The sequence below is a fragment of the Hordeum vulgare genome, chromosome 2H (genome assembly GCF_904849725.1).
Source record: "Hordeum vulgare subsp. vulgare chromosome 2H, MorexV3_pseudomolecules_assembly, whole genome shotgun sequence".
Classification (NCBI taxonomy): domain Eukaryota; kingdom Viridiplantae; phylum Streptophyta; class Magnoliopsida; order Poales; family Poaceae; genus Hordeum; species Hordeum vulgare.
Genome location: NC_058519.1, coordinates 11,747,125 through 11,770,761, shown reverse-complemented (window position 1 = coordinate 11,770,761; position 23,637 = coordinate 11,747,125). Strand labels below are relative to the sequence as shown.

The 23,637-nt window shown below is 46.4% G+C and overlaps 1 protein-coding gene and 1 long non-coding RNA gene across 2 annotated transcripts; one reads left to right on the top strand and one right to left on the bottom strand.

Moving 5' to 3' along the window:
* Positions 1-1,402: 1,402 nt before the first annotated feature.
* LOC123429155 lies at positions 1,403-1,941 on the bottom strand. The gene is made up of 3 exons (XR_006622625.1): positions 1,924-1,941; positions 1,682-1,848; positions 1,403-1,471 (listed from the first exon to the last, which is right to left on the bottom strand). It is a non-coding gene; the product is annotated as an uncharacterized LOC123429155 (long non-coding RNA).
* Positions 1,942-4,087: 2,146 nt separating this feature from the next.
* On the top strand, positions 4,088-4,990 carry LOC123429154 (plasmodesmata-located protein 3-like). The gene has a single exon (XM_045113214.1). The coding sequence runs from the start codon at positions 4,088-4,090 to the stop codon at positions 4,853-4,855; it is 768 nt and encodes a 255-aa protein (XP_044969149.1). The 3' UTR covers positions 4,856-4,990.
* The last annotated feature ends 18,647 nt before the right edge of the window (positions 4,991-23,637 follow it).

Sequence of the window (23,637 nt, the reverse complement as noted above, 5' to 3'; positions counted from 1 at the left end):
GGACATCAGGCTTGGTGACATAGATATTGTAGTGGTGCAATACTTATCTTGTAATTTTCTAGCATTAAATCACTCTTGTTTCTTAATTACAATATACTGTGAATAATAATTGTTCTACTCCGTAGCTCACAAATAATTGGTTCAAAAAAATTAGCCATTATTTAGTTCGGGAAATCAGCCAAAAAGTTGATAGTACTTCTAAAATTATTTAATTAAACAAAATTTGTGCCCTGGTTAATATGTTTCCTACCATAAATTATTTTACAGTGTAAGATTATTCAAACAACAATAGATGTCCCAGCCTATTGTCAATGCACGACAGAGTAGAGGCCAAGTACACATTGATAAAGAATGGGAATATCAGTGTTATGTATGGCTGGATGGATATTACCTACAAAATATTCAACATAAATAAGCATATCTTCTTTGCTCAATGTAGGTTCACCAATCAAACCTGAAGAATTCCATAAGAAATCAATCTTTCACTTCACATGGAATGGAACTTCATATGCACATTAATTATTGTATAAAACTGCTAGAACAAACATGTTCAACAGATTTGTTTTCGGCACTGGATAAACTCATAATCTTACTTATAGACTGAAATGTATGATGCTTATAACCGAAATATTTTTTACAGTAGATAAAAAAGAATGTACAGGGACTGCCAGTGGCATAAATATAATTGATGGTTATATGAATCAATCATGACCTAAGGAAGTGACACACATATGCAAGTATCTAATAATAAAAATCCATATGAAAGATAACCTCTATTGATTCAAATATTACCAGTTCCACTCCTTTGTTTCAATAGCAACGGCCACTCAGTCTATCACATCCCTTTTGTCATGGATCAATAGAAGGCAAAATGGATACACATTTATGTGGGCCTACTCCTATCACAGTTTACATAGTAAAAAACTGACATTACATATGGCTACATAATGAGGTTCATTTGCATCATCATGTTCTTACATTGAAATATGGTAGCACAAAATAGAAAGACTCCCATTTGTTGTTTTCGCACAACGGAAAATTCAGTGCATATACCTATACTCAACACCAGCTATCATGGTCACCCTCATCTTGATTGAGTATCGATGAAGAGCAACACCAAGTTGAGTAAAACCAACAAACTTTGGTACTGTCTGCTGGCTTTCTAGCCACTAACTTCAGTCCTCATCTGAACATATATCAATATTCTAAACTTAAAATCAACAGATCTACAACATGCATTTCACCCTGAGGAACACTTACTTGCACAATGCACATCCACCAAATGCACCCTGAGGCGCTGTAGCAATACGTATCGACCGTGTAAATATTTGTCCAATGGAATCAACTCCATCAACCCTCCCAGCAGCTATTGCGTTGTTGTTGTATGCCAAACAACATTCTCTCTGTTGCCTGCTTTCACAATACCGGCAACACCAAGCTCCTTTTGGTACAGAAGACAAGCCAACACATTCTGCAATAAATAATCATAGACAACCAGCAGTGAGGGGTCTTTTGACACTCTAAAACATTATGTAACTACATGGTAAAGACAGTGATTCAACCATCAAACAAATATCAGGATGGTCGCATGCCCGAATACCCAAGAAGAATGGAAGTTGGCTTAATTGGGAAACAACCCCTACTGGCTAGGCAAGTAGGCATAGGTGCATAATAATATTACCTCTGTGAAAAGCTCTCGGACAGGAGTCACAAAGAAGAAGCTCCCCGCCATCTGAACAGATGCTGCATAAGTCATCGTTCTGCCTTTCTGAAGGTTTTCTGCCTTTTGAAAGAGAAACCGACAACTCGTGTAGTGAAACGCCATTGGACATGTATATGTTGTGGTAACTGCAGTAGTGTTAGCACAGGGAACGAGAGTTTGAACAAGGCCCAACGAAATACATTACAAGAATATAAACTCACGGTTTGCGCCGAGCAGCTTGGCCAGCATGACCTTCAAACTGTGAAGGGCTAACCTGTTCATCCAGCATAAGGACCTTTCTGATCAGGTTCAGTAGTAATATATGGCGCTAACATGTATATAGTAACTAAAAGTCCAGGCTGACTACTCGACTGAGTTTTCTTATGTATCAAAGCTAATGGAAGGACGGGACGGTAATTTTTTACCACTGTATTGCAGCAATTACAATAGATTCCAAGTTCCTTATGAAGCCATCCAGCAACCTCTAGAATGTTAGTCAATAACAGTATTAATAACAACAATATTCATTCGGACTGGCTGAAGAAAGAAGCTGCATAAACAAAGAGCAGGAAGCCAAGAAGTAAAACCTTTCCCCCGACATAATAGCCGACATCTGTGCCCTCTGGCAGAATGCCACTCATGAAACCCAACTTGTGCAAGCCATTGTCCCTGCAGCAACAACATATACAGATAGAGCAATAAGATGAGATGAACCCGTCAGAGAAACAGAGCTAAAGTTTAATAAGCAGGAGAGCCTACTTTCTTGTAATTCTTCCTGCACTTGTAGGCTTCGATCCTGGGGAGAAATTCTTAGACACCGTGCCAGATGAGGTTGGACTTGCTACACTTGGAGTCTTTGCTACTGGGTAGAAATTCCTAGGCACCCTGCCGTATGAAGTTGGGCTTCCTGCACATGTGGTCTTCCCTCCTGGAGAGAAATTCTTAGATACCATGCGAGATGAAGTTGGACTTGGTACACTTGCAGTCTTTCCAACTGGGTAGAAATTTTTAGGTGCCCTACCATATGATGAAGTTGGGCTTGCTGCAGTAGTGGTTTCGTCCCCGGGGAGAGATTCTTAGGTGGCCGTCCGATTCTCGGCCTAAATACCAACAACAGAAACAATTCTCTATGAGAGAAGAAGAAAAACACAAGCTAGAATGATCACATGGCCAACAAACTTTATATAACAGACATTACCTCGTCATATTCTGAGCAACCTTAGACTCCAGGCATGTATCACACAACGAAGCAAATTTTCCAGCACGGGAAGTTTTGAACGAACCTAAAAGGCAAAACATTGGCCAAATTATAGCATCAAATGAAACAAAGGTTGGCGTGGATGAGCGATGTGGAGGGGGGCGGGGCTCACTTTTGCAGTCCTGGCATTTCGATGTCTTCTTCGTAGGCACTGGGCCTGTTGCTCCCAGTATTACAAATTCCAGTGTGTCTACCGTAGCATCTGTGCACGCCCTCAACACATCATGCAGAGTATTTCCATTTTCCAGGAAAATGTAATCGGAGGGCCGCTTTTTATTTTTTATCCTATGTAGCTGCGGCGGCGCGAGGCTGCGGCGCAAGGAAAGGCAGGGAGAGCGGGGAGGCGCAGGAGGCAGGGCGGCGCGACTGCTCGCGAGGGCGGCGCTCCGGATCTGGGCAGAGCTCCGGAGGAGGCATGGCTGGGGGCGACAGCTTCGGCAGCTCGCCGGCGGCGGTATCCGGCGTGGATCGGGGCGGCGGCGCGGGGAGCGGATCAGGGGCTGCTCGTGGGTGCGGGAGATGAAGGCGGTTGGGGGCGGAGCTTCATTGATGGAGCATGGAGACGGTGCCGACGGCGAGCGGTCGGCTGACGCGGGGCGGTGGGCGGGTGGCAAGTTGGGTGCGGGGGATGTGGATCGGGATCTGTGGAAGGTAGGTTTTTTTCTTTTCTACAGGGGCGTTTGTACAAAAACGAAACGTTTTTCTCTTTGTATCACTTAAAAACGTACCGCGGGTTGAATACCGAAAATAGAGGAGTGTTTTTGCAAAAATGCCGCGACGGACGACCAGAAACCGTATTTGCTTTATTATTAGGGAGAGATGAAGCTACCAGTACTCCTTTGTCAGGCCACAACGTGCATATACTGTTTAGAATCGGGCATGTACTGCATAAACAAAGTATCGTCTTGTCAAGTCAACACTTTTCATCTAGCACTACCTCTCCTATTTACCTCGCCGCACCGAACCAGCTTCAAAATACGTGGAGCAGAGGCAAAACATCTGTCCCAAACGCATACAACTGCTGCCCTACAGCCCATGTATCACGAATTGTTATAGGGGACAGTGATTGATAGTGAGCAGCGGAGGAGCTCTGCCTCCGGCGCAACACCCAGAGCGCGGCCGGCCAGATGGGCGCCGGCGGCCTCCTCCTCCTCGCCGCCGCCGCCGTGCTCGCGCTCATCCTGTCCACGGCGCCGCGCCCGGCGTCGTGCGCCGACCTGTACGCGGTGGTCTACAAGGGCCGCGCCAACCAGACCTTCCCGGCGGGAAGCCCGCCGCCCACCGTCGCGGCGCTCTCCTCGGCGCTCGCCGCGCAGTCGGCCTCCGCCAAGTTCTACAAGACCTCCTCGTCCTCCGCCTCCTCGTCCTCCGCCTCCGTCTTCGGCCTCTTCCAGTGCCGCGACGACCTGTCCGGCCCGGACTGCTCCTCCTGCGTCGCCCGGGCCATGTCCTCCTGGCGCGACCTCTGCGGCACCGCCGTCGCCGCGCGGGTCCAGCTCAACGGCTGCCTCGCGCTCTACGAGATCTCCGGCTTACCCCAGGTCTCCGGCGTCCAGATGCTCTTCAAGACCTGCGGCTCCGGCGCCGCCACGGACTTCGAGACGCGCCCGGGCCATGCCCGGACCTCTCCGCCTCGGCGCGCCCGCCCCGAGTGCTCTGCTTCACCGGCAACAAGGCTCCTCCGGGCGGCAGAGCCTTGCGGTGGTTTGGGCTGGGTGGGAGATCGAATTAGGGAGGAGCGAGGGCGGGGGACGGGCGTGTCTAGTCGTGGGCTCGCGTATGAAAAACCACAAGTGCCAAAATACCATTATGAAAAGCCAATATGCCAAAATAGCATTCACTTAAAAAAATTCATGCCAAGATATCATTATGAGCTAAATGAGACTAGCCGATGAGTAAAAATACTACTTTGCCCTTTACTGTATGCTCGCCGCTGGACAAGGGAAAGGGGTCAGCGCAACCATCCACCTCTAGCTCAGTCAGCCGCCACGACCGCTATTGCGCTGCCTCAGCCATGTTGGCCGTTGTGCCTCACACCATCAGCAACTAGCAAGCGGCGACGGCGTCGTGCAGCCACATGGTGCAGTAGCAGGTGCTAGCTACAGTATTATGGTAAGCAACAACAAGCAACACACAAATGGGCCATGCTCCCCATGTGGTTCTGGAGGATGGGAGGCGACATGAACGGGGCCGTGCTCCACATAAAGGTTGGGGCGGCGATGGGTTGAATGCAGGGAGGAGCTGGGTGGGCATGGCGACACACAGCTGCTGCAGAGCGGTGTCTCCATGTCGCTGGAAACGACACGAATACAATGGTGGAGCGGCTGGCTTGCAGCGTACAACAGCCGTGACTAAAGCTTGGGTTGGCGAAACAATCACCAACCACTTTGACCGGTACAAGCTAGCCTCATGTCAACGGGCAGCAACACACATGCTCAGAGAAAAGATGAAGGGTATTTTTGGCAAGGTAGAAAAAATTGATAGCTCCATCCATCATTGACTAACAGAATATGTTTCACAATAGAAGGCAATGCTATTTAGGTATGAAAAAACTGAACTTGAGTGCTATTTTGGCACTTCGGTTTTTCATAGTGGTATTTTGGCACTTATGGTTTCCACTAGTGATATTCTGGCTATTCTCTCCTTTCTTACGTGCTTCTTTTTTCTACGGGGCCGTGCGGAAAGGGATTAGCGTTTCGTAAGTGCGGTTAGATTCGTTAACAAAGATTTTAGCCCTTAATTGCGTGATTAGACGGCTGAGATGGTGAGTTGGATTTGCCCTCTCGTGCTTTTTATAATACAGAGGTTCTTTTTTCTACGGGGCCGTGCGGGAAGGGATTAGCGTTTCGTAAGTGCGGTTAGATTCGTTAAGAGAGATTTTAAGCCCTTGATTGCGTGATTAGACGGCTGAGATGGTGAGTTGGATCTGCCCTCTCATGCTTTTTATAATACAGAGGTTCTTTTTTCTACGGGGCCGTGCGGGAAGGGATTAGCGTTTCGTAAGTGCGGTTAGATTCGTTAACAGAGATTTTAAGCCCTTGATTGCGTGATTAGACGACTGAGATGGTGAGTTGGATCTGCCCTCTCGTGCTTTTTATAATACAGAGGTTCTTTTTTCTACGGGGCCGTGCGGGAAGGGATTAGCATTTCGTAAGTGCGGTTAGATTCGTTAACAGAGATTTTAAGCCCTTGATTGCGTGATTAGACGACTGAGATGGTGAGTTGAATCTGCCCTCTCGTGCTTTTTATAATACAGATGTTCTTTTTTCTACAGGGCCGCGCGGGAATGGATTAGCGTTTCGTAAGTGCTGTTAGATTTGTTAACAGAGATTTTAAGCCCTTGATTGCGTGATTAGACGGCTGAGATGGTGAGTTGGATCTGCCCTCTCGTGCTTTTTATAATACAGAGGTTCTTTTTTCTACGGGGCCGTGCGGGAAGGGATTAGCGTTTCGTAAGTGCGGTTAGATTCGTTAACAGAGATTTTAAGCCCTTGATTGCGTGATTAGACGGCTGAGATGGTGAGTTGGATCTGCCCTCTCGTGCTTTTTATAATAGAGAGGTTCTTTTTTCTACGGGGCCGTGCGGGAAGGGATTAGCATTTCGTAAGTGCGGTTAGATTCGTTAACAGAGATTTTAAGCCCTTGATTGCGTGATTAGACGGCTGAGATGGTGAGTTGAATCTGTCCTCTCGTGCTTTTTATAATACAGAGGTTCTTTTTTTTACAGGGCCGTGCGGGAAGGGATTAGCGTTTCGTAAGTGCTGTTAGATTCGTTAACAGAGATTTTAAGCCCTTGATTGCGTGATTAGACGGCTGAGATGGTGAGTTGGATCTGCCCTCTCGTGCTTTTTATAGTACAGATGACGTGCATGCGCTCACCGCAGCACTGCCGTCTGTTTGAGCTCTACATGGTTGGGATGACGTGTACTAGAACCTTCCATCTTGGTAACAAAACATATAGAAATACAAGTGCCAGGTCAAATAATGAATTTACTATTGTCACATATGTGTCCATGGGTGGCGATTTGTAGCGACGCGGTTAAGTCAGTAGCATGAATACAACTCAGGCAAAATTGACAAAAATAACCCCTGGGGGAAAGAACTCACGGAGTGACCCCTCGGGGGAAATATTTCATCGGCCTGACCCTTTTGTGTGGCGCCCGACACCTAGGCGCCACACTACACTGTGTGACGCCTAGCCGTTCGGCGCCACACCCCCGACCACCTGGCAGGGAGGGCCCACCCCCCAAGGCCGTGTGACGCCTAAGCCTCAGGAATCACACATTGTAATGTGTGGCGCCGAACGTTTAGGCGCCACACATTGACTTAACTGGCCACGGGCCAGCCCCCCTCCCCACCCCCTCCCTCATTCAAACAGAAACTGCAACGGCGGCTGGCTCTCACCCCCTCCCTAATCCCCTCCCCCATCTCCTTCAGATCTGGTGATTTCTTCCTTGGATTGACCCCCCAAGGTAATCTCCTCCCCCATCCCTTCCGTTTCCCATCCTTCTATCCAAGTGTATTAGGTTTTTGTTGAGTAGATTGATTTGAGTAGGTTCTTAGGATTTGACTAGTTAGGATATGAGTTAGTATATGAGTAGATGAGTAGTAGTAGTTCATATTTGTAGTTAGTATTAGTAGTTAGTATATGAGTATATTAGTAGTAGTAGTTCATATTTGTAGTTAGTATTAATAGTTAGTATTAGTAGTTAGTAGTAGTAGTTAGTATGTTAGTATATTAGTAGTAGTAGTTCATATTTGTAGTTAGTATATGAGTATATGAGTAGTAGTAGTTCATATGAGTTCTTAGGATTTGAGTAGTTAGGATATGGTGAATATGAGTTAGTATATGAGTAGATGAGTAATTTGAGTTCTTAGGATTTGAGTAGTTAGGATTTGAGTTCTTAGGATTGTAGGATGGTGTAATTTTTTGAATATTAGTTAGTATATGAGTAGATGAGTAATTTTTTGAATATTAGTTAGTATATGAGTAGATGAGTAATTTTTTTTGTGATTTTTAGGATGGTGTGGCTTCTGAATAATGTTTATGACGTTGAACACCGGGCCTATTTCATGTCGGAGAAGAAGATGGTAAGTAGAAAATGATTAGTAGATGAGTAATTTTTTGAAAATGTAATAAGCACTTGATATCTTCTTCTCCTATATGTTTGCAGGAGCTTACGACCTTGAAGATCCGGTCTCATGGGGCATCCTCTGTAATGCAGTACGATGAGCGGTACACCCCGTACATCGAGATGACAGGACTCCTTCCATTCGTGCAGCTTGTGAGTCGGTCAACTCCCAATCTGAACGCTGCGGCAGTCACAACACTTATTGATCGTTGGAGGCCGGAGACACATAGTTTTCACCTCCGGACCGGAGAGATGACAGTTACTCTTCAAGATGTTTCCATGATCACCGCACTTCCGATCGAGGGGAAGCCTCTTTTACTAGCACTGATTCTGAGGGATGGCGGCAACAAATGGAGGCTCTTATTGGTATGTCGCCGCAGGAGCCGGAGGTAGAAGATGGAGGGAAGAAAGATAGAGTCCCGGCCGACGCTCCTTTCACTTGGATTGCCGCGAACTTTGCTCATTGTCCTGAGGACGCAGATGACGAGGTGATCCAGAGGTATGCTCGCGTGTACATGTGGTACGTCATCTCTAGGACTATCTTTGCTGACGGCATAGGCAAGAATGCTCCATGGATGTGGCTGAAGGCGTTGACTGTTTTCGACAACAAGTTCAGCTGGGGCTCGGCCGCACTGGCTTACTTGTATCGGCAGGTAATAAATTGCTAGTATTAAGTAGTTGTTATTTGTATGCTAAACTGATGCATGTTTGTTGTTATTTGTAGTTGGACGATGCTTTTCGCAGGACGACAAAGGACGGTGGAGTTGGTGGTTGTATGCTCCTACTTTCAGTATGGAGCTGGGAACACCTACCTGTTGGACGCCCTAAAAGCTCACAGTGGAATACCTGGGATGAGCACGGCAACCCTGTACGACAACCTACATGGGCTTACAAGTCGGACTTGGTATCGGAGGTGGCAAGCGAAGTGAACCTATTGTACAAGCAATACACCAACGAGATGGATTCGCTTACCCCCGAGCAGGTAAGATGGTTTCAGAGTTGACTTCCAGCTTCTATGTTGTGAGTAAAATGAATTGTGCCTTTCATTTTGTGTTGTAGGTTGAATGGGAGCCATATGGTGTCGGGCCAAACTTGGGTGATGCACACACGTTCGATCTCAATCCACTATGCGTGCAGGAAAGACATCTTTGGCTAATGCGTTGTCCCCTTATATGCAATTAGGCGGTTGAGTTTCATCTCCCGCATCGTGTGATGCGTCAATTTGGGTACTTTCAGCCACACCCGCCGGAGTGGGTGGACACGGACACACAGCTTCACAGGTAACAAAAAAGAAGTACTGATTAGTTTTGTTCTTAGTGTTGAGCGAGCTACTGATGTGTTTTGTTGAAAGCAGGTTGGATAGGAGGAGGCAGCGAAAGATCAAGGATTGGCAGAAGCATCATAAGAGCTATGTCGTTATGTTCGAGCAAAGTGTGCAGGCAGCTTCGAGCATACGACGAACCCAGTACCGCCAGCATTGTCCGCTTGCGTTCAGCAACTACTTAAGATGGTTTCAGGCGAGTACTCATGTCGAGATTTGTCCGCCGGCTTACGAGGAGGACATATTGGAAGAACCCACTGAGTACGATGCACTTGCCCAAAGCCGTTACAACAAGTTAATTCGCGAAGGGTACCAAACTTCCTTCGCCCTTGTCCTGAACTTTGTGGTAAGTGTGCTCACCTATGTATCATATGAATTCTAGTGCACCTATTCACTTGCATGTCATTGTCTTGTGATCATAGCGCAAAGAGGTCATGAAACAAGCTGATGAGTCCGAAGATATTCTAGATAACACACCTGGAGGAAAAAAAGGGAGAATCTGCACTTCGTCTATTCATAAAGGTGTTGTGTCATTATTATTATTTTGCCCACGAATGCAACATTATAGGTTACCTAATATATGTCATTTATATTTGAATCTAACAGGAACAGGGCTAGAAGTTACGGCGCCTATCCAACATTTTAGGTTGCCGTGACCCTGAATATGTTTCACCTTCGAGATCCGGTTCATCCGAAAGAAATACTCTAGACGATTCAGCTTCTTCGGGCGCTCGTATGGACGATGGTGACATTACCTCGGCAGCTAATACCCAAAGAAATACTGTAGAGGATGATGTTGACACTACTGAGGTATGACATAGCCATAAAACATTTTGCACTTTCAACCTTCAACTTTCAACCTTCAACTTTGAACTTTGAACCTTCATATGTATTAGGTTGCGGATGGGATGACGTTGAAGGCTTTCCAACGCTCCGCTTACATGTTGAAGCCTAGGAAGGAATTTAGGCGGTACTCACCGGATGATTATGCGAAAGGAAAGAACCCGGTCGCCGGGGGCTCTCGCTTGTCAAGGATGAGAAACATGGACGATGAGGATGAGGATGACGATGACGATGAGTCGGATGACACGGAGCAATTTGTGGTTGCCAGAAGAAAGAAGCTAGTTTCTAAGAGGGGACGAGGCCCCAAGATGTGAACCAGAGCCATTTGGAGTTGGTGTTGCACTTGTGTTGTGAACCATTTACTTTTGTTGTGGACTATTTACTTTTGTTGTGAACTATTTCGAGTTGTGAACCATTTAGTTGCTGTTGCACTTGTTGTGAACCATTTAGTTGCTGTCTAAATATATGATGATGATGCTGTCAAAAATGTTGTCTAAATATATGATGATGCTGTTGCACTTGTTGTGAACCATTTAGTTGTTGTCAAAAATGCTGTATTGCTGTCAAAATTAAGCTTCCAGCAGGTTTTCACATGTGTGGCGCCCAAGGCTTAGGCGCCACACATGTGCAACGCCTAAACCTTAGGCGCCACACATGTGCAACGCCCAAGGTTTAGGCGCCACACATGTGAAAACCTGCTGGAATCTCAAAGCACACTATTTCCCGCCACCTTTCCCTCCTCCGTTCCCGCCAAAATTTCCACGTCTTCTTTCCCGCCACCTTTCCCTCCTCCGTTCCCGCCTAAATTTCCACGTTTCCTTTCCCGCCACCTTTCCCTCCTCCGTTCCCGCCACCTTTCCCTCCTCCGGTCTATAAAAGGAGGCATTGGACTGCCTTCCTCCGTCATCCAGCCTCACTTGAGAACACTACCACCGCTTTAGTCAATATGAGTTTGCCTTGCTCGGATCAAAGCATCAGGCCTAAGAAAATGAAGAGTGCGAGTTTACCTCGGGGTGTGGAAGCAGTTCGATGTTGGTGCGGTGATCTCTGCAAGGTGAAGGAGGTGGAGGATTTTTCAGATTGGTTGGGCATGAAGTGTTTCATGTGCGCCAATTATGAATCTGATCCACCCGAATGTATTTCTGCGTACATCAGGCCTCCGGTATGCTCAAGTCATCCAGATTATTGTTTACTTGATATTATTGTTTACTTGAATCTGATCCTCCTGGTAGTCTCCTCCTCCTCTCTGCATGTACTATCGTTGGATTGACACGGAAATGCCGGACTGGGCGGTGACCGAGATTCGTGAAAGAGGTCACCGTGCATGGGCTAGCTGGGACTTGGAAGAGCGCCGCGAGAAGGCTGAAGCAGAGGAGAAAGCAGCGCAGAAGAAAGAGTGGGAAGAGTACTGTGTGGAGCAGAGGGCTTTTCTTGATGAGATGATAAGGAAAAACCAAGAAGAGAAACTACGGCTGGAGGAGGTTTACAGACAGCGGGAACAAGCCTGTGAAGCTGAGAGGGAGAGAAAGAGAGAAAGGGCTCGTGCGGCCAAGGCAGCAGAAGAAGCCAGTGATGGAAAAGGAAAATATCCATGTTGGACTCAGTAGATTTCACGAAGTTGTATGAGCAAGTTGTATCTTAATTTCAGCAAGTTGTATCAGCAAGTTGTAGCAACACTTGAGAAGACTAAGATAAGGATAAGGATCAACAGAGTCTTGATGAAATGAGAAACATAGTCTTGATGAAACAGAGAACAAAGTGAAACTAAGACCAAAATGAGAACAAAGTGAAACTAAGACCAACATAGTGAAACTAAGACCAAAATGAGAACAAAATGGGAACATAGTGAAACTAAGACCAACAAAAGGATAAGGATCAAGGATGAGCATTACTCATCAAAAGAGTAGCCAAGTTACTCTGTTTCACATGTGCCACACATATGAAATAGAGTAACAGAAAGTCTACATTTGGGATGCCAGTAGGTTTTCAATTGTGTGGCGCCTAAGCCTTAGGCGCCACACAATTGAAAACCTACTGGCATCCCAAATGTACACTTTCTGTTACTCTATTTCACATGTGTGGCGCCTAAGCCTTAGGCGCCACACATGTGCAACGCCCAAGGCTTAGGCGCCACACATTCTGTCATGCTGAAAACTGCAGCACATAGTGGTGGAGGAGTTCAAATATACATCACAAATATGCACAAATATACAACACAATAATACATACGTTAAAATATACAACACAATAATACATACGTTAAAACATACAACACAAAGAGGGTGGAGTTCAAACATACATAGGGTTCTTGAAGTAACATACGTCCAAAAGTGCATACATAGTGGAGTTTCATAGTAAGAAAGCGCGGAAGCGAACAAGTTTCAACAACACATAGGGTTCAACAACACATAGGGTTCAACAACACATAGAATAGAAGAATCCGACTCTATTGGGTCGAGCAAGGCCCCTTTCCCTTCTTCTTCTTCCTCTCTTCTTCCTCTTCCTCTTCCCTTTTGCGCATTTTTGAAGCCTCTTCCTTAACCCTCTCCGTGAAGCGTTGATGCTCCCGCTCTCTCTTTGCTGCGGCCTCTGCCCACATCTTCTTAAAGTTAGCTTCATATTCTTTTTTACGTTTCTCTAGCGTCTTCCTGTCATTCTCCTTTATCCTAGCCTCATATCGCTTATGCTCAAGGAACATTTGCCACTCCTCATCCATCTTTGCCTTATGCTCCTCATCCTTCTTCTTTCGCGCTTCCGCTGCATCCTCCTCTCTCAACTTCTTTGCAGCCCTCTCCATCAACCGCTGCTCCTCACTGGCTGCATCCTTCTCCTCCCCCCACTCCGCTTTTGCCTTGTTGGGTTGAGAAGCGGCCATACCTACAAAACAGGCATCAAAGCTCATAGTTAGTAAAATAACACACAAAGGAGCATGAAAAACAACATGATAAAGATAAGTGAAGCCAGTGACATACGGAAATGGTCCTCGTAGGTATCCACGCATACCAATCCTAGTAAGTCCACCACCTATCCCACCACTGCCTCTAGCAGCACCACCACCTATCCCACCCCTGCCTCTAGCACCACCACGACCTATCCCACCCCTGCCTCTAGCAGCACCCCTGCCTCTATCACCACCACTTCCTCTAGCACCACGTCCTCTAGTAAGCCCAAGTCGGCTAGGAACATGTTGAGTAGGAACTTGTTGGGTTGTGCTTGCTTGACCCGTCCCTTGTTGGCTTGAACTTGGTTGGCTAGGACTTGGTTGGCTTGACCTGGAATCATTGTTTTTGGACTTCTTCTTTCGCGTCGTACACCTTCTTGTGTTGTGCCCTGTTACACCGCAATCTGCACAACGTGATCTCTCAGTAGGCTCTTGGAATTGGTTGTTCCCCATTTCTCTGGCACCACCATGGCCCCATCCATCCATGTCTCCTCTAAAACGCTTTGTCTTTCGTCTTCCCAGTTTCACAACCTTCCACTCTGGGTCAGGCCATAGTTGTACTCCATGATACTCCGACCATTGTGATTGGTCAAAGTATGGTTCAAATCTAGGAGCCCATGTATGCTTCGTGGTCATGATCGAGAACTCGGACTCCCTCACGGTTAGTGGATGGTTGACGTCCACATTCCTACTGCGAGCTGCCGTGTACAAATGCGAGCATGCGAGATGAAGCAACCTTGGCCTCCCACAAGAGCAATCACACAAGGATAAAGATACCTTGAACGCCCTGTTTCCGTGTTGCTGGCCATCGTTTGTCGTTCCTCCGGGCTCATTCACTTCGTATGTCCAATCCTCGTTGTTGTACAGGGTAGGCGTTTGGGAGTCAGCCTTCCGTGATTGAAATACCATCCATTTGTCAACCTTTGGTGGAAACTAGTACTTATACTTTTTCTTGTTCTCTCCCGCAATCTGATCATCTGTTTCTTGCGAGTACTTTAGAAAGTATGCTCTCAACTTGTCGAATGTGTATTGAACTATTGCCGTCACCGGCAACGCACGGACACCCTTCAACACCCGGTTGAAGCATTCTGCCATGTTACTTGTCATTTGACCATATGTTCGGCCATCTTCGTCATAAGCTCGTGCCCACTTGGCCCGAAGTTCAGTGTGCCTGTTAAGAAACTCAAGCCCACCTGCATCAAGTTTTTTGTTTACAAGCAAAGCATTGTACAATCTTGCAAATCGTTTGTCCGAAAATGCTTGACAACAATCTTGAAGATCATCCGCCAACTCCTTGCTACCACATGCCCGGTAGAAGTTTGCACAGAAATGCCTCATGCACCATCGATGATGCAAAGGAGCATGGCCGGGAATGACAATGTCAACCGCGTTAAGTATGCCTTGATGGCGATCCGATATCACACATATTTCCCTCTCAAACGGTAATACTTTGGTTCTAAAAATATGCAAGAACCATTCCCAGTTAACATTGTTCTCTGCCTCAACCAAAGCAAAAGCCAAAGGCATCAACCGGTTATTGGCATCACTTGGTATTGCAACCAACAAAGTGCCCTTGAATTGTCCGGTCAAAAACGTGCCATCAATGGAGATGACAGGACGACAGTGCTGGAAAGCCCTCACACATTGCTCAAATGCCCAAAATGCACGGCCAAATACGCGGACCCTATTTCCATTGAGAATCCTTGTTTTCTCCCCATACGGCTCGACCACATGAACCATGCCCGGGTTAGTGTGGGCAATAGCTCCCAACAACCTAGGTATGCGGTTGTATGCTTCCTCCCAATCACCATACAACATCTTGAATGCGGCTTGCTTTGCTTTCCATGCCTTACCATATTTCACCTCGTAGTGAAAGAGGGCTTTCACAAGGTCTTGTACGCTTTTTATGCTCATTGTAGGAAGAGAGGAGATGGAGTTGGAAAGCCTATAAGCGATGAACTCGGAGGTGAGTTGTCTATGGCTTTGCGACGAAAGGGCACCATCAATCCTCTTGCCTCGACACATGTGAGGCATACAACTTACAATGTTCCATCCTCACCCTCCTTTCCATGGTCTTGCACGGACAATCCAAGGACACCCTCTATCCTCACATGCAACCGTGTAACGTAGCTTCATGTTTGAATGAACAACTTTGTGTGGCCTATAATGCGTAAAAGAATTTTCATCCAACCACATCTTCAGTTCAAAGAATGTTTCGAACTTTGACCCCGGCAAAATAATATTCTTCCCATGTGTGTCCCGATGAGAAGGTGGCCTAACTCCAAACAATATGCCTTCGCCTCCGTCAACCACGGCTTCATCCGCAAGGCTAAGATCCTCGAACAATGGTGTTCGGTGATCACGCTTTAATACCTTCGTGAAAGATTCAGCCTCCTTTGCCGTGAACCCTTCCTCATCCACTTCTTCATCGGGACCCTCATCGTCAGACTCAGAGGCATAGCCACGTGAGTACGGAATGGAATGGTCCATTGTCTCTTGCAAATTATATTTTTCCAAATCACCAAGATTGTTGTCATGAAGAACATTACCGTCATTCTCATCATCATCGTGCTCATCATTAGCCTCTACCAATGGTTCATGTTCAATGTTGACCTCTTCGTTGGCCTCATCGACAAAAGAAAGAGGTTCAATGTTGGCCTCTTCGTTGATGGGTGCAGGAATAGCTTCAACAATCAAAGAGGCAACCCGGTTCAAATCCAACAAGTTAGGAACATTTGTTTTGATGGCAAATAACTCTAGAGCCTTGTCTAGTGATTTAGCCACCGTATCCTTGTATGCAAGCCAACGTTGCTCGGAGTTGACACGCATGGTCTTCCAACGAATGTGCATTCCGTATCCCACATTATGCCTACCATCAAACTCAACTACATCACTAGGGTCCATCCAATTCAAATCCTTTCGGACTTGTTCCAACAATTCACCATAGCTAGGACACAAATCGAACACCATGTCAAGCTCATCCGGGTCCGGATCAATATTGCCTTTTAAAAAGGCATCCTTGTCCACGTGATGAACATAAACACATGTTCTTCCCATACCTAAACAACAAAACATAGAACCTTTTTTATAAGCAATCATACAATTACAATAACCCTAGCCTAACTTCCAAATAACCCTAACCCCATCATAACCCTAACACAACCAAACATCCCTTACCCTAGCCTAACCATAGCCTAACCCTAGCCTAACCCTAAAACAACCATAATGCACACATCCAAACAACCCTAATCCTAACCCCATCATACCCCTTATCCTAACATACAAACAAATAAAACAATATCATATACATCCCACATTTCATGAAAAACTAGGGTTTCCTCAAATTTGCGGAAAAAAGAACACAAAAGATTTTCCTTTGGATGAGAATGAGGGGAGAGGTGGGGATTACCTTACGGGAGTGATTGGACAACAAATGCCCGGTCCAAACCTTCAGATTTGGTGATTTAGAGAAGGATTTGAGGGAGGGGGCAGTGGCTGGGAGAGGGGGTTGGGGGAGGGGAATGAGGAGGGGGTGGGGTGGGGGGCTGGCCTGTGGCCAGTTAAGTCAATGTGTGGCGCCTAAGCGTTCGGCGCCACACATTACAATGTGTGACGCCTGAGGCTTAGGCGTCACACGGCCTTGGGGGGTCGGCCCTCCCTGCCAGGTGGTCGGGGGGTGTGGCGCCGAACGGCTAGGTGTCACACAGTGTAGTGTGGCGCCTAGGTGTCCGGCGCCACACAAAAGGGTCAGGCCGATGAAATATTTCCCCCGAGGGGTCACTCCGTGAGTTCTTTCCCCCCAAGGGTCATTTTTGTCAATTTTGCCTACAACTCACTCCGGGCTGAGCTGGGAAAGCTGGAGTACGTACGTAGGTAGTGACATGCACCTAAAAAACTGAGGTGTAGATGTTGAAGCCATGGATCTACTAGGCATAGATGTATCCGGTTCAATCTTGGACTTACCTAGTCCCGAGCCTGATGAACTCCCAGCGCTGGCCATCGGTGCGGTGGAGTCGTCGGTGACGCGAGAGAAGGATGTAGACGAAGGTGGTGCTTCCCGTGAGCACTGTGCTAAGCCCTAGATCGGAAGGGGATTTCAGTGATGAGTCTGGCGGCGCGGTGAACCTCGTACCGTGCGCTCCGACCCCCACCACTTTATTTATAGCGCAGGTCACACGGGCCCACCAACCATAACGGGTTGGGCGCCCCCGATCAGGGCGCATGGATCAAGGGCCCGGTGGGCCGTTGGGCCCACACGGAAGAGATCAACCTAACATTCTCCTCCTTAATCTCAACTTTCACTTTGACTTTATACCTTTTATTTGTTCCATCACATATAGGCGTGTAGAGCATGTCTCATCGTCACAGCTTAATTGCCGATAGAATCATACATCTACAACACACCTTTTGTTTTGAAACAAATTCATTTACTTCTGGGCCTCTTATTATCCAGGAATCATAGGCTTTCCATCAAACCCATGCCGGCTAAGTGTTCCTTGAACACACTGGGTGGTAAGCCTTTCGTTAGCGGATCCGCAAGCATATACTTCGTACTTATATGCTCGAGACTTATAGTTTGATCCTGGATTTTATCTTTCACAACATAATACTTTATATCTATTGTCTTAGCAGCATTGCTGGACTTGTTGTTGTGAGCATAGAATACTGCGGGCTGGTTGTCGCAGTATATCTTTAGTGGCTTGTGGATACAATCTACCACTTTCAAGTCAGGTATAAATTTCTTTACCCATATCACCTGCCCGGTGTCTTCAAAACATGCTATGAACTCTGCTTGCATCGTAGACGATGCAACTATGGTCTGATTAGAGCTTTTCCATGAAATAGCCCCCCCTGCGAGAGTGAACACGTACCCAGACGTGGATTTTCTATCATCTCCATATCCCGCAAAATCGGCGCCTGAGTACCCTTTTATCTCTAGGGAATCAGATCGCCTGTATGTTAGTATGATTTCCTTTGTGCCTTGCACATAACGCAAAGCTTTCTTTGCCATCTTCCAGTGCTCTTGGCCTGGATTTGCTTGGTATCTACCGAGTACCCCGGTGATAAAAGCTAAGTCAGGGCGTGTGCACACTTGTGCATACTGTAAACTTCCAACAGCCGAAGTATACGGTACTGTTTTCATTTCATTGAGCTCGTACTAATTCTTGGGACATTGATATTTCCCAAAACTATCGACCTTGACTATGGGAGCAGGTGTGGCTTTGCTCTTATGCATATTATACTTTTGGAAAACTTTCTCTAAATATGCTTTCTGTGAGAGTCCTAAGACTCCATTTTTCCTGTCTCGGTGAATTTCAATGCCCAAAACATATGAAGCATCACCAAGGTCTTTCATGTCAAAGTGTGAATATAAAAACTTCTTTGTTTCTTGTAGTAGACCAATACCATTGCTTGCAAGCAAGATATCATCCACATACAAGATTAGGAAAATATATTTCCCATGTTTAAACTTAGCATAAATGCAATTATCCTCAACATTTTCTTGGAATCCAAATCTTTTAATGGTATCATTGAACTTGATGTACCACTATCTAGAGGCTTGCCCTAGCCATAAATGGATTTCTTTAGACGACAACCTAGATCTTCCTTGCCTTCCATGATGAAACCCTTGGGTTGTTTCATGTAGACATCCAAATCACCGTTTAGAAACACCGTCTTTACATCCATTTGATGCATCTCTAAATCAAAATCAGCAACTAGTGCCATTATGATTCTGAAGGAATCCTTACAAGAGACCGGAGAAAAGGTCTCATCGTAATCTATCCCTTCTCTTTGTGTAAATCCTTTTGCCACAAGTCGGGCTTTGTACTTATCTACATTCCCATTAGAGTCATACTTTGTTTTGTAGCCCATTTGCAACCTACTGTCTTTGCTCCTTTAGGAATAATCTCTAAGTCCCAAACATGATTGGAACTCATCGATTTCATCTCATCTTCCATTGCCTCTATCCATTTTGATGAGTGAGGGCTTTTAATGGCCTCCTCATATGTGGTGAGATCACCTTCCATATGAGCCATTTCCGTGTTGTATACTTTATAATCAGTAGAAGCAGGTCTTCTTGTTCTATTAGACCTTCTAAGTGCCTCATTGTCAGGCACACTTTCTACTATTTCTTGCTTTACTTCCAATTCATGATCAACAACGGGTTCAGTCGGCTCCTGAAGGACAGGTTCCGGGTCTTCTCCCGCAGTTGTCATGGTTGGAGTTACAGCGGGTAGTGAGAAAAATGGCTCTTGAATCATCGGAATGGGTGCATACACCCTTTTCTCCTCAAGATCAATTTTCCGAGCTACCAGGCTCCCCCTCATCATCTCGTCCTCTAAGAAGACAGCATGCCTCGTTTCCACAAACTTTGTGTATCTGTCTGGACAGTAGAAACGAAAACCTTTTGACCTATCAGGGTAGCCAATGAAATGGCAACTCACTGTCTTCGGGTCTAACTTTCCAAGATTTGGATTAAACATTTTGGCCTCAGCAGGGCACCCCCACACTCTTAAGTGTTGTAGGGATGGCACTCTTCCTGTCCAGAGCTCGTGCGGTGTTTTGGGCACCGACTTGCTTGGAACTTTGTTGAGAATGTGAATGGCGGTTTTAAGCGCCTCCATCCACAATCCCAATGGTAGGTCTGAGTAGCTCATCATGCTGCGTACCATATCCATGAGAGTACGGTTACGCCTTTCAGCTACTCCATTTTGCTGAGGCTCGCCCAACATCGATTACTGGGCAACAATGCCAGTCTCTTGCAAGAATTTTGCAAAAGGTCCAGGGACTTGGCCATATGGAGTGTGTCGACCGTAGTACTCCCCCCACAGTCAGACCTCACTATCTTAATCTTTTTATCAAGCTGATTTTCAACTTCAGCTTTGAATATTTTGAATTTATCCAATGCTTCATGTCGGTCTTTGATTGGATAAATGTAACCGAAGCGGGAGTAATCATCTGTGAACGTTATGAATGAATCATAACCATCCACACTTTTCACTGGAAACGGTCCACAAATATCAGTGTGGATATTTCCAGTGTTCCTGTGCTTCGGTTTGCTCCTTTCTTTATCTGTTTTACATATTTTCCTTTAATGCAATCCACGCATTGTTCTAAGTCAGAGAACTCCAACTTTGGAAGAATCTCGTTTTTGATTAATCTTTCTATTCTCCCCCTGGAAATATGGCCTAATCGACAGCTCCATAGTTTCGAGGAGTCGTGAGTTCTCTTTCTTTTCTTTTGATCGTTGTTCGACGAAGTACTTTGTTCATTCACATTCAATACATAGGGCGCTTTTTCACATAGTGATAATAGATAAAGCTCGTCATGGAGAAATGCATTCCCAACATAATCATTATGAGACCAAATGGCACATTTGCCATGTCCAAAGAAACATTGATAATCGTCTTTGTCTAAACACGAAACACTTATTAAGTTCCTATTACATGAAGGTACGAAAAGCACATCCCTAACCAGAAGTTTGAAACCACCGGCTAGCTCCAAGGAGACGTCACCTACAGCTTCAACTTCGGCTTGGACACCGTTCGCGACTTCAATTCTTCTTGAATTTCTTGGCATAGTTATCATCGAACTAAATCCCTGTAAAGAATTTGCAACATGAACAGTTGCTCCTGAGTCAGTCCACCAAGTAGATTTCGTAAACTTTGTATACAAGGATTCATTAACAAAAGAAACTATATCTTTACCTCTCTTAGCCATGAAGGTCTTTAGAAAAACAGGGCAATCCTTTTTGTAGTGCCCTTTCTCCTTACAGTATACGCAAGTTTCCCTGTCTACTGGAATGGGCTTATGCTGATAATGGATAGGAGCTTTACCATTGCCATTGCCATTGCCCTGTGGCTTGGAGGGAGAACCTTTGTTGGGCGGAAAGCCCTTCTTCTTTTCCTTCACATAGTTAAGAGACCCACCATGTGAAGCCTTAATCCTCTCCTCCTCTTGTGAGCACATTGCGATGACCTTTTCAATATCCCAAGTCTCGGGCTGCATGTTGTAGTTGACTACAAAGGTCTCGAACTCCTTAGGCAACGAAGCCATGACTAGGTGGACAAGGAGAGCTGGTTTGATCTCCAGATCCGCACCCATAGGTTTAAGCTTAGCTGCCGTGTGGCTCATCCGAAGGATGTGCTCCCTTATGCCATGGCCACCACCATGGTAGCTCTGTGTCACCAGTTGTTTGCTCAACTGGGTGGCATACGTCTTAGAAGAGCCAGTAAGCTGACTCTTTATCTTGTTAAGCATTTCTTGTGCCGTAGGGCATTCAGCAATTGAGCCCACGATGGTGGTCTCAATGGTGTTCTTTATAAACGCCAAACATTTCTTGTTGGCATTTAACCATAGCTAGCCTGTTGCGGATGGAGTGGGACATCACCTCTTTTTCATAATTTGATTGCTTTTTGTCCTAGCTCTCATCATCCTCATCAGCCTCTCTGACTGGTTCTGCATGTGCAGCTGGCTGTAGTTCCTCCAGAACCCAGTCCACCTCTGCAATGCAGAGAGCCATGTCCACATTTTTCCTCCACTCAGAGTAGTTGTCCCCTCTGAGTGTCGGAATTTCCTTGAGGCAGCTCATCAGATGGAAACCTCCTCAAATCACCAAATAAGCGAAGTCAGTACGACAATCATATGCATTAAATAACGTTGGTTAAAATAATCATACAATTGTCTATGCATATTAATCTACATTACCGTTGGGCAAATGATAGAAATAAATGCATCATTTTTGCAATATGCAACATGATCATGTTACTAAACAACGTTGGTCACAATAATAACATGACCATATTCCATATTTCGTTTAGCAGCGGAAAACGTGAAATGAAATTTCATATGCCTCTTAACTTTTCAGAAAATAATTCTGACATTTAAAATAAAATTCATGAACTTTATTAATGCTTTTATAAAATTCATGAAGTTTTCCTTTTGTGAGAAAGCTATTTTATTCTCAAAAAACCTTTTACTTTTCTTTACAGAAAAATAATATAACAGTTCTGTATAAAATTACAGAAACTTTGAACATTTTTAATTTCTATTTTTCTAAACATATTCTTGTAAGAAAAATGCATAGAAAGAACTTTTGAATCTGCCTTAAAGGACAGAAAACTTAAAAAAACCCTCTTTATCAGAAAGTCTGCTTGGGCCGGCCTGGTGTTGGGTCGGCGTGCTCCCGCTGGCTAGAGGCATTGCCTCGGCCTTGGGTGGGCCTTGGCCTGGCGCAGCTGGCGGCCTGTTAGGCCCAGCCGCCCCTCCTGGCGCTAGGGTTTCGACCTGGGGCGATCCCAGCCGCCCATCGTGATCGAGCGGTCCACCGCGCTCCTCGGTGAGCCAAAAAGGGGTGCCAGCCGAGTGGGCGGAGGAAACCCTAATCATTCCCCCCAGTGCCGCAGCTCTCCCTTCCCTCTCGTTTCTTTCGAGCGGCGGCTCTCCTCTCGGCGCCGGCCCCTTCACTCCCAAGCATCCCGTGGCCAGGAATGGAGCCGGCCACCGGCGGTGAGGTCCATCTCTCCTGCCGAGCGCACCCTCTATCCTACCTCCGCGAGGTGCTTTGGAGGGGAGCAGCTGGTGCCGCTCCTCTTCGTGGCCTGCAGCCGTTCCCTTCCCTTTGCGCTCTGCGGCGCCCGTGGCATTCCCTCGCGTCGGTGGTATGCCCCGCCGAGGAGGTCCCTGAGCCCCGTGTCGCATGTCTCGCGTTGCTTTTCCCCCTTCCCGTGGAGGTTCTTGCCGCTGGCGGTGATGACCGAAGGGTCCCACGCCTCGCGGTGGTTCTCTGTGGCCGATTTTTTTGCTTACCCTTTACCACCACAACCGAGAAGGAAGGATGGGTGACTCTACGGCGCCACCTCTGTCCCCTTTGCCGGCCGCGCGAGCACCTCTAGGGTGAATGCGCCGTCGTCAAACGGTTCGGTGGTGGTGCCCTTTGCCTTTTGTTTGTCTTTTTGGATCTGATGAGATCCGATCTCATTTTCATCTTTCTTTTGCCTTTTGTTTGTCTTTTGGATCTGATGAGATCCGATCTTTGCCTCCGAAGAGGTAAGTTCTTCTTCCCCACACCTCGGCTTGCCGATGCGTGTGGGGATCGAGAGGAACAGGCGCGGCCGAAGCGGCGCTCTTTGCCAGAGAGGGCTCCGGTGAAGCTTTTACCCTTTTGGGTTCATGGGGAAGGGGTTTGCTTTGTGTCTTTCAACCGAATGAATCTTTGCCTAGTGGCTCATGATACCAATGTTGAAGCCGTGGATCTACTAGGCATAGATGTATCCAGGTCAATCTTGGACTTACCTAGTCCCGAGCCTGATGAACTCCCAGTGCTGGCCATCGGTGCGGTGGAGTCGTCGGTGACGCGAGAGAAGGATGTAGACGAAGGTGGTGCTTCCCGTGAGCACTGCGCTAAACCCTAGATCGGAAGGGGATTTCGGTGGGGAG

Excerpts from the sequence above, each read along its gene's own strand:
- LOC123429154 (XM_045113214.1), top strand. The coding sequence starts at position 4,088 with ATGGGCGCCGGCGGCCTCCTCCTCCTCGCCGCCGCCGCCGTGCTCGCG.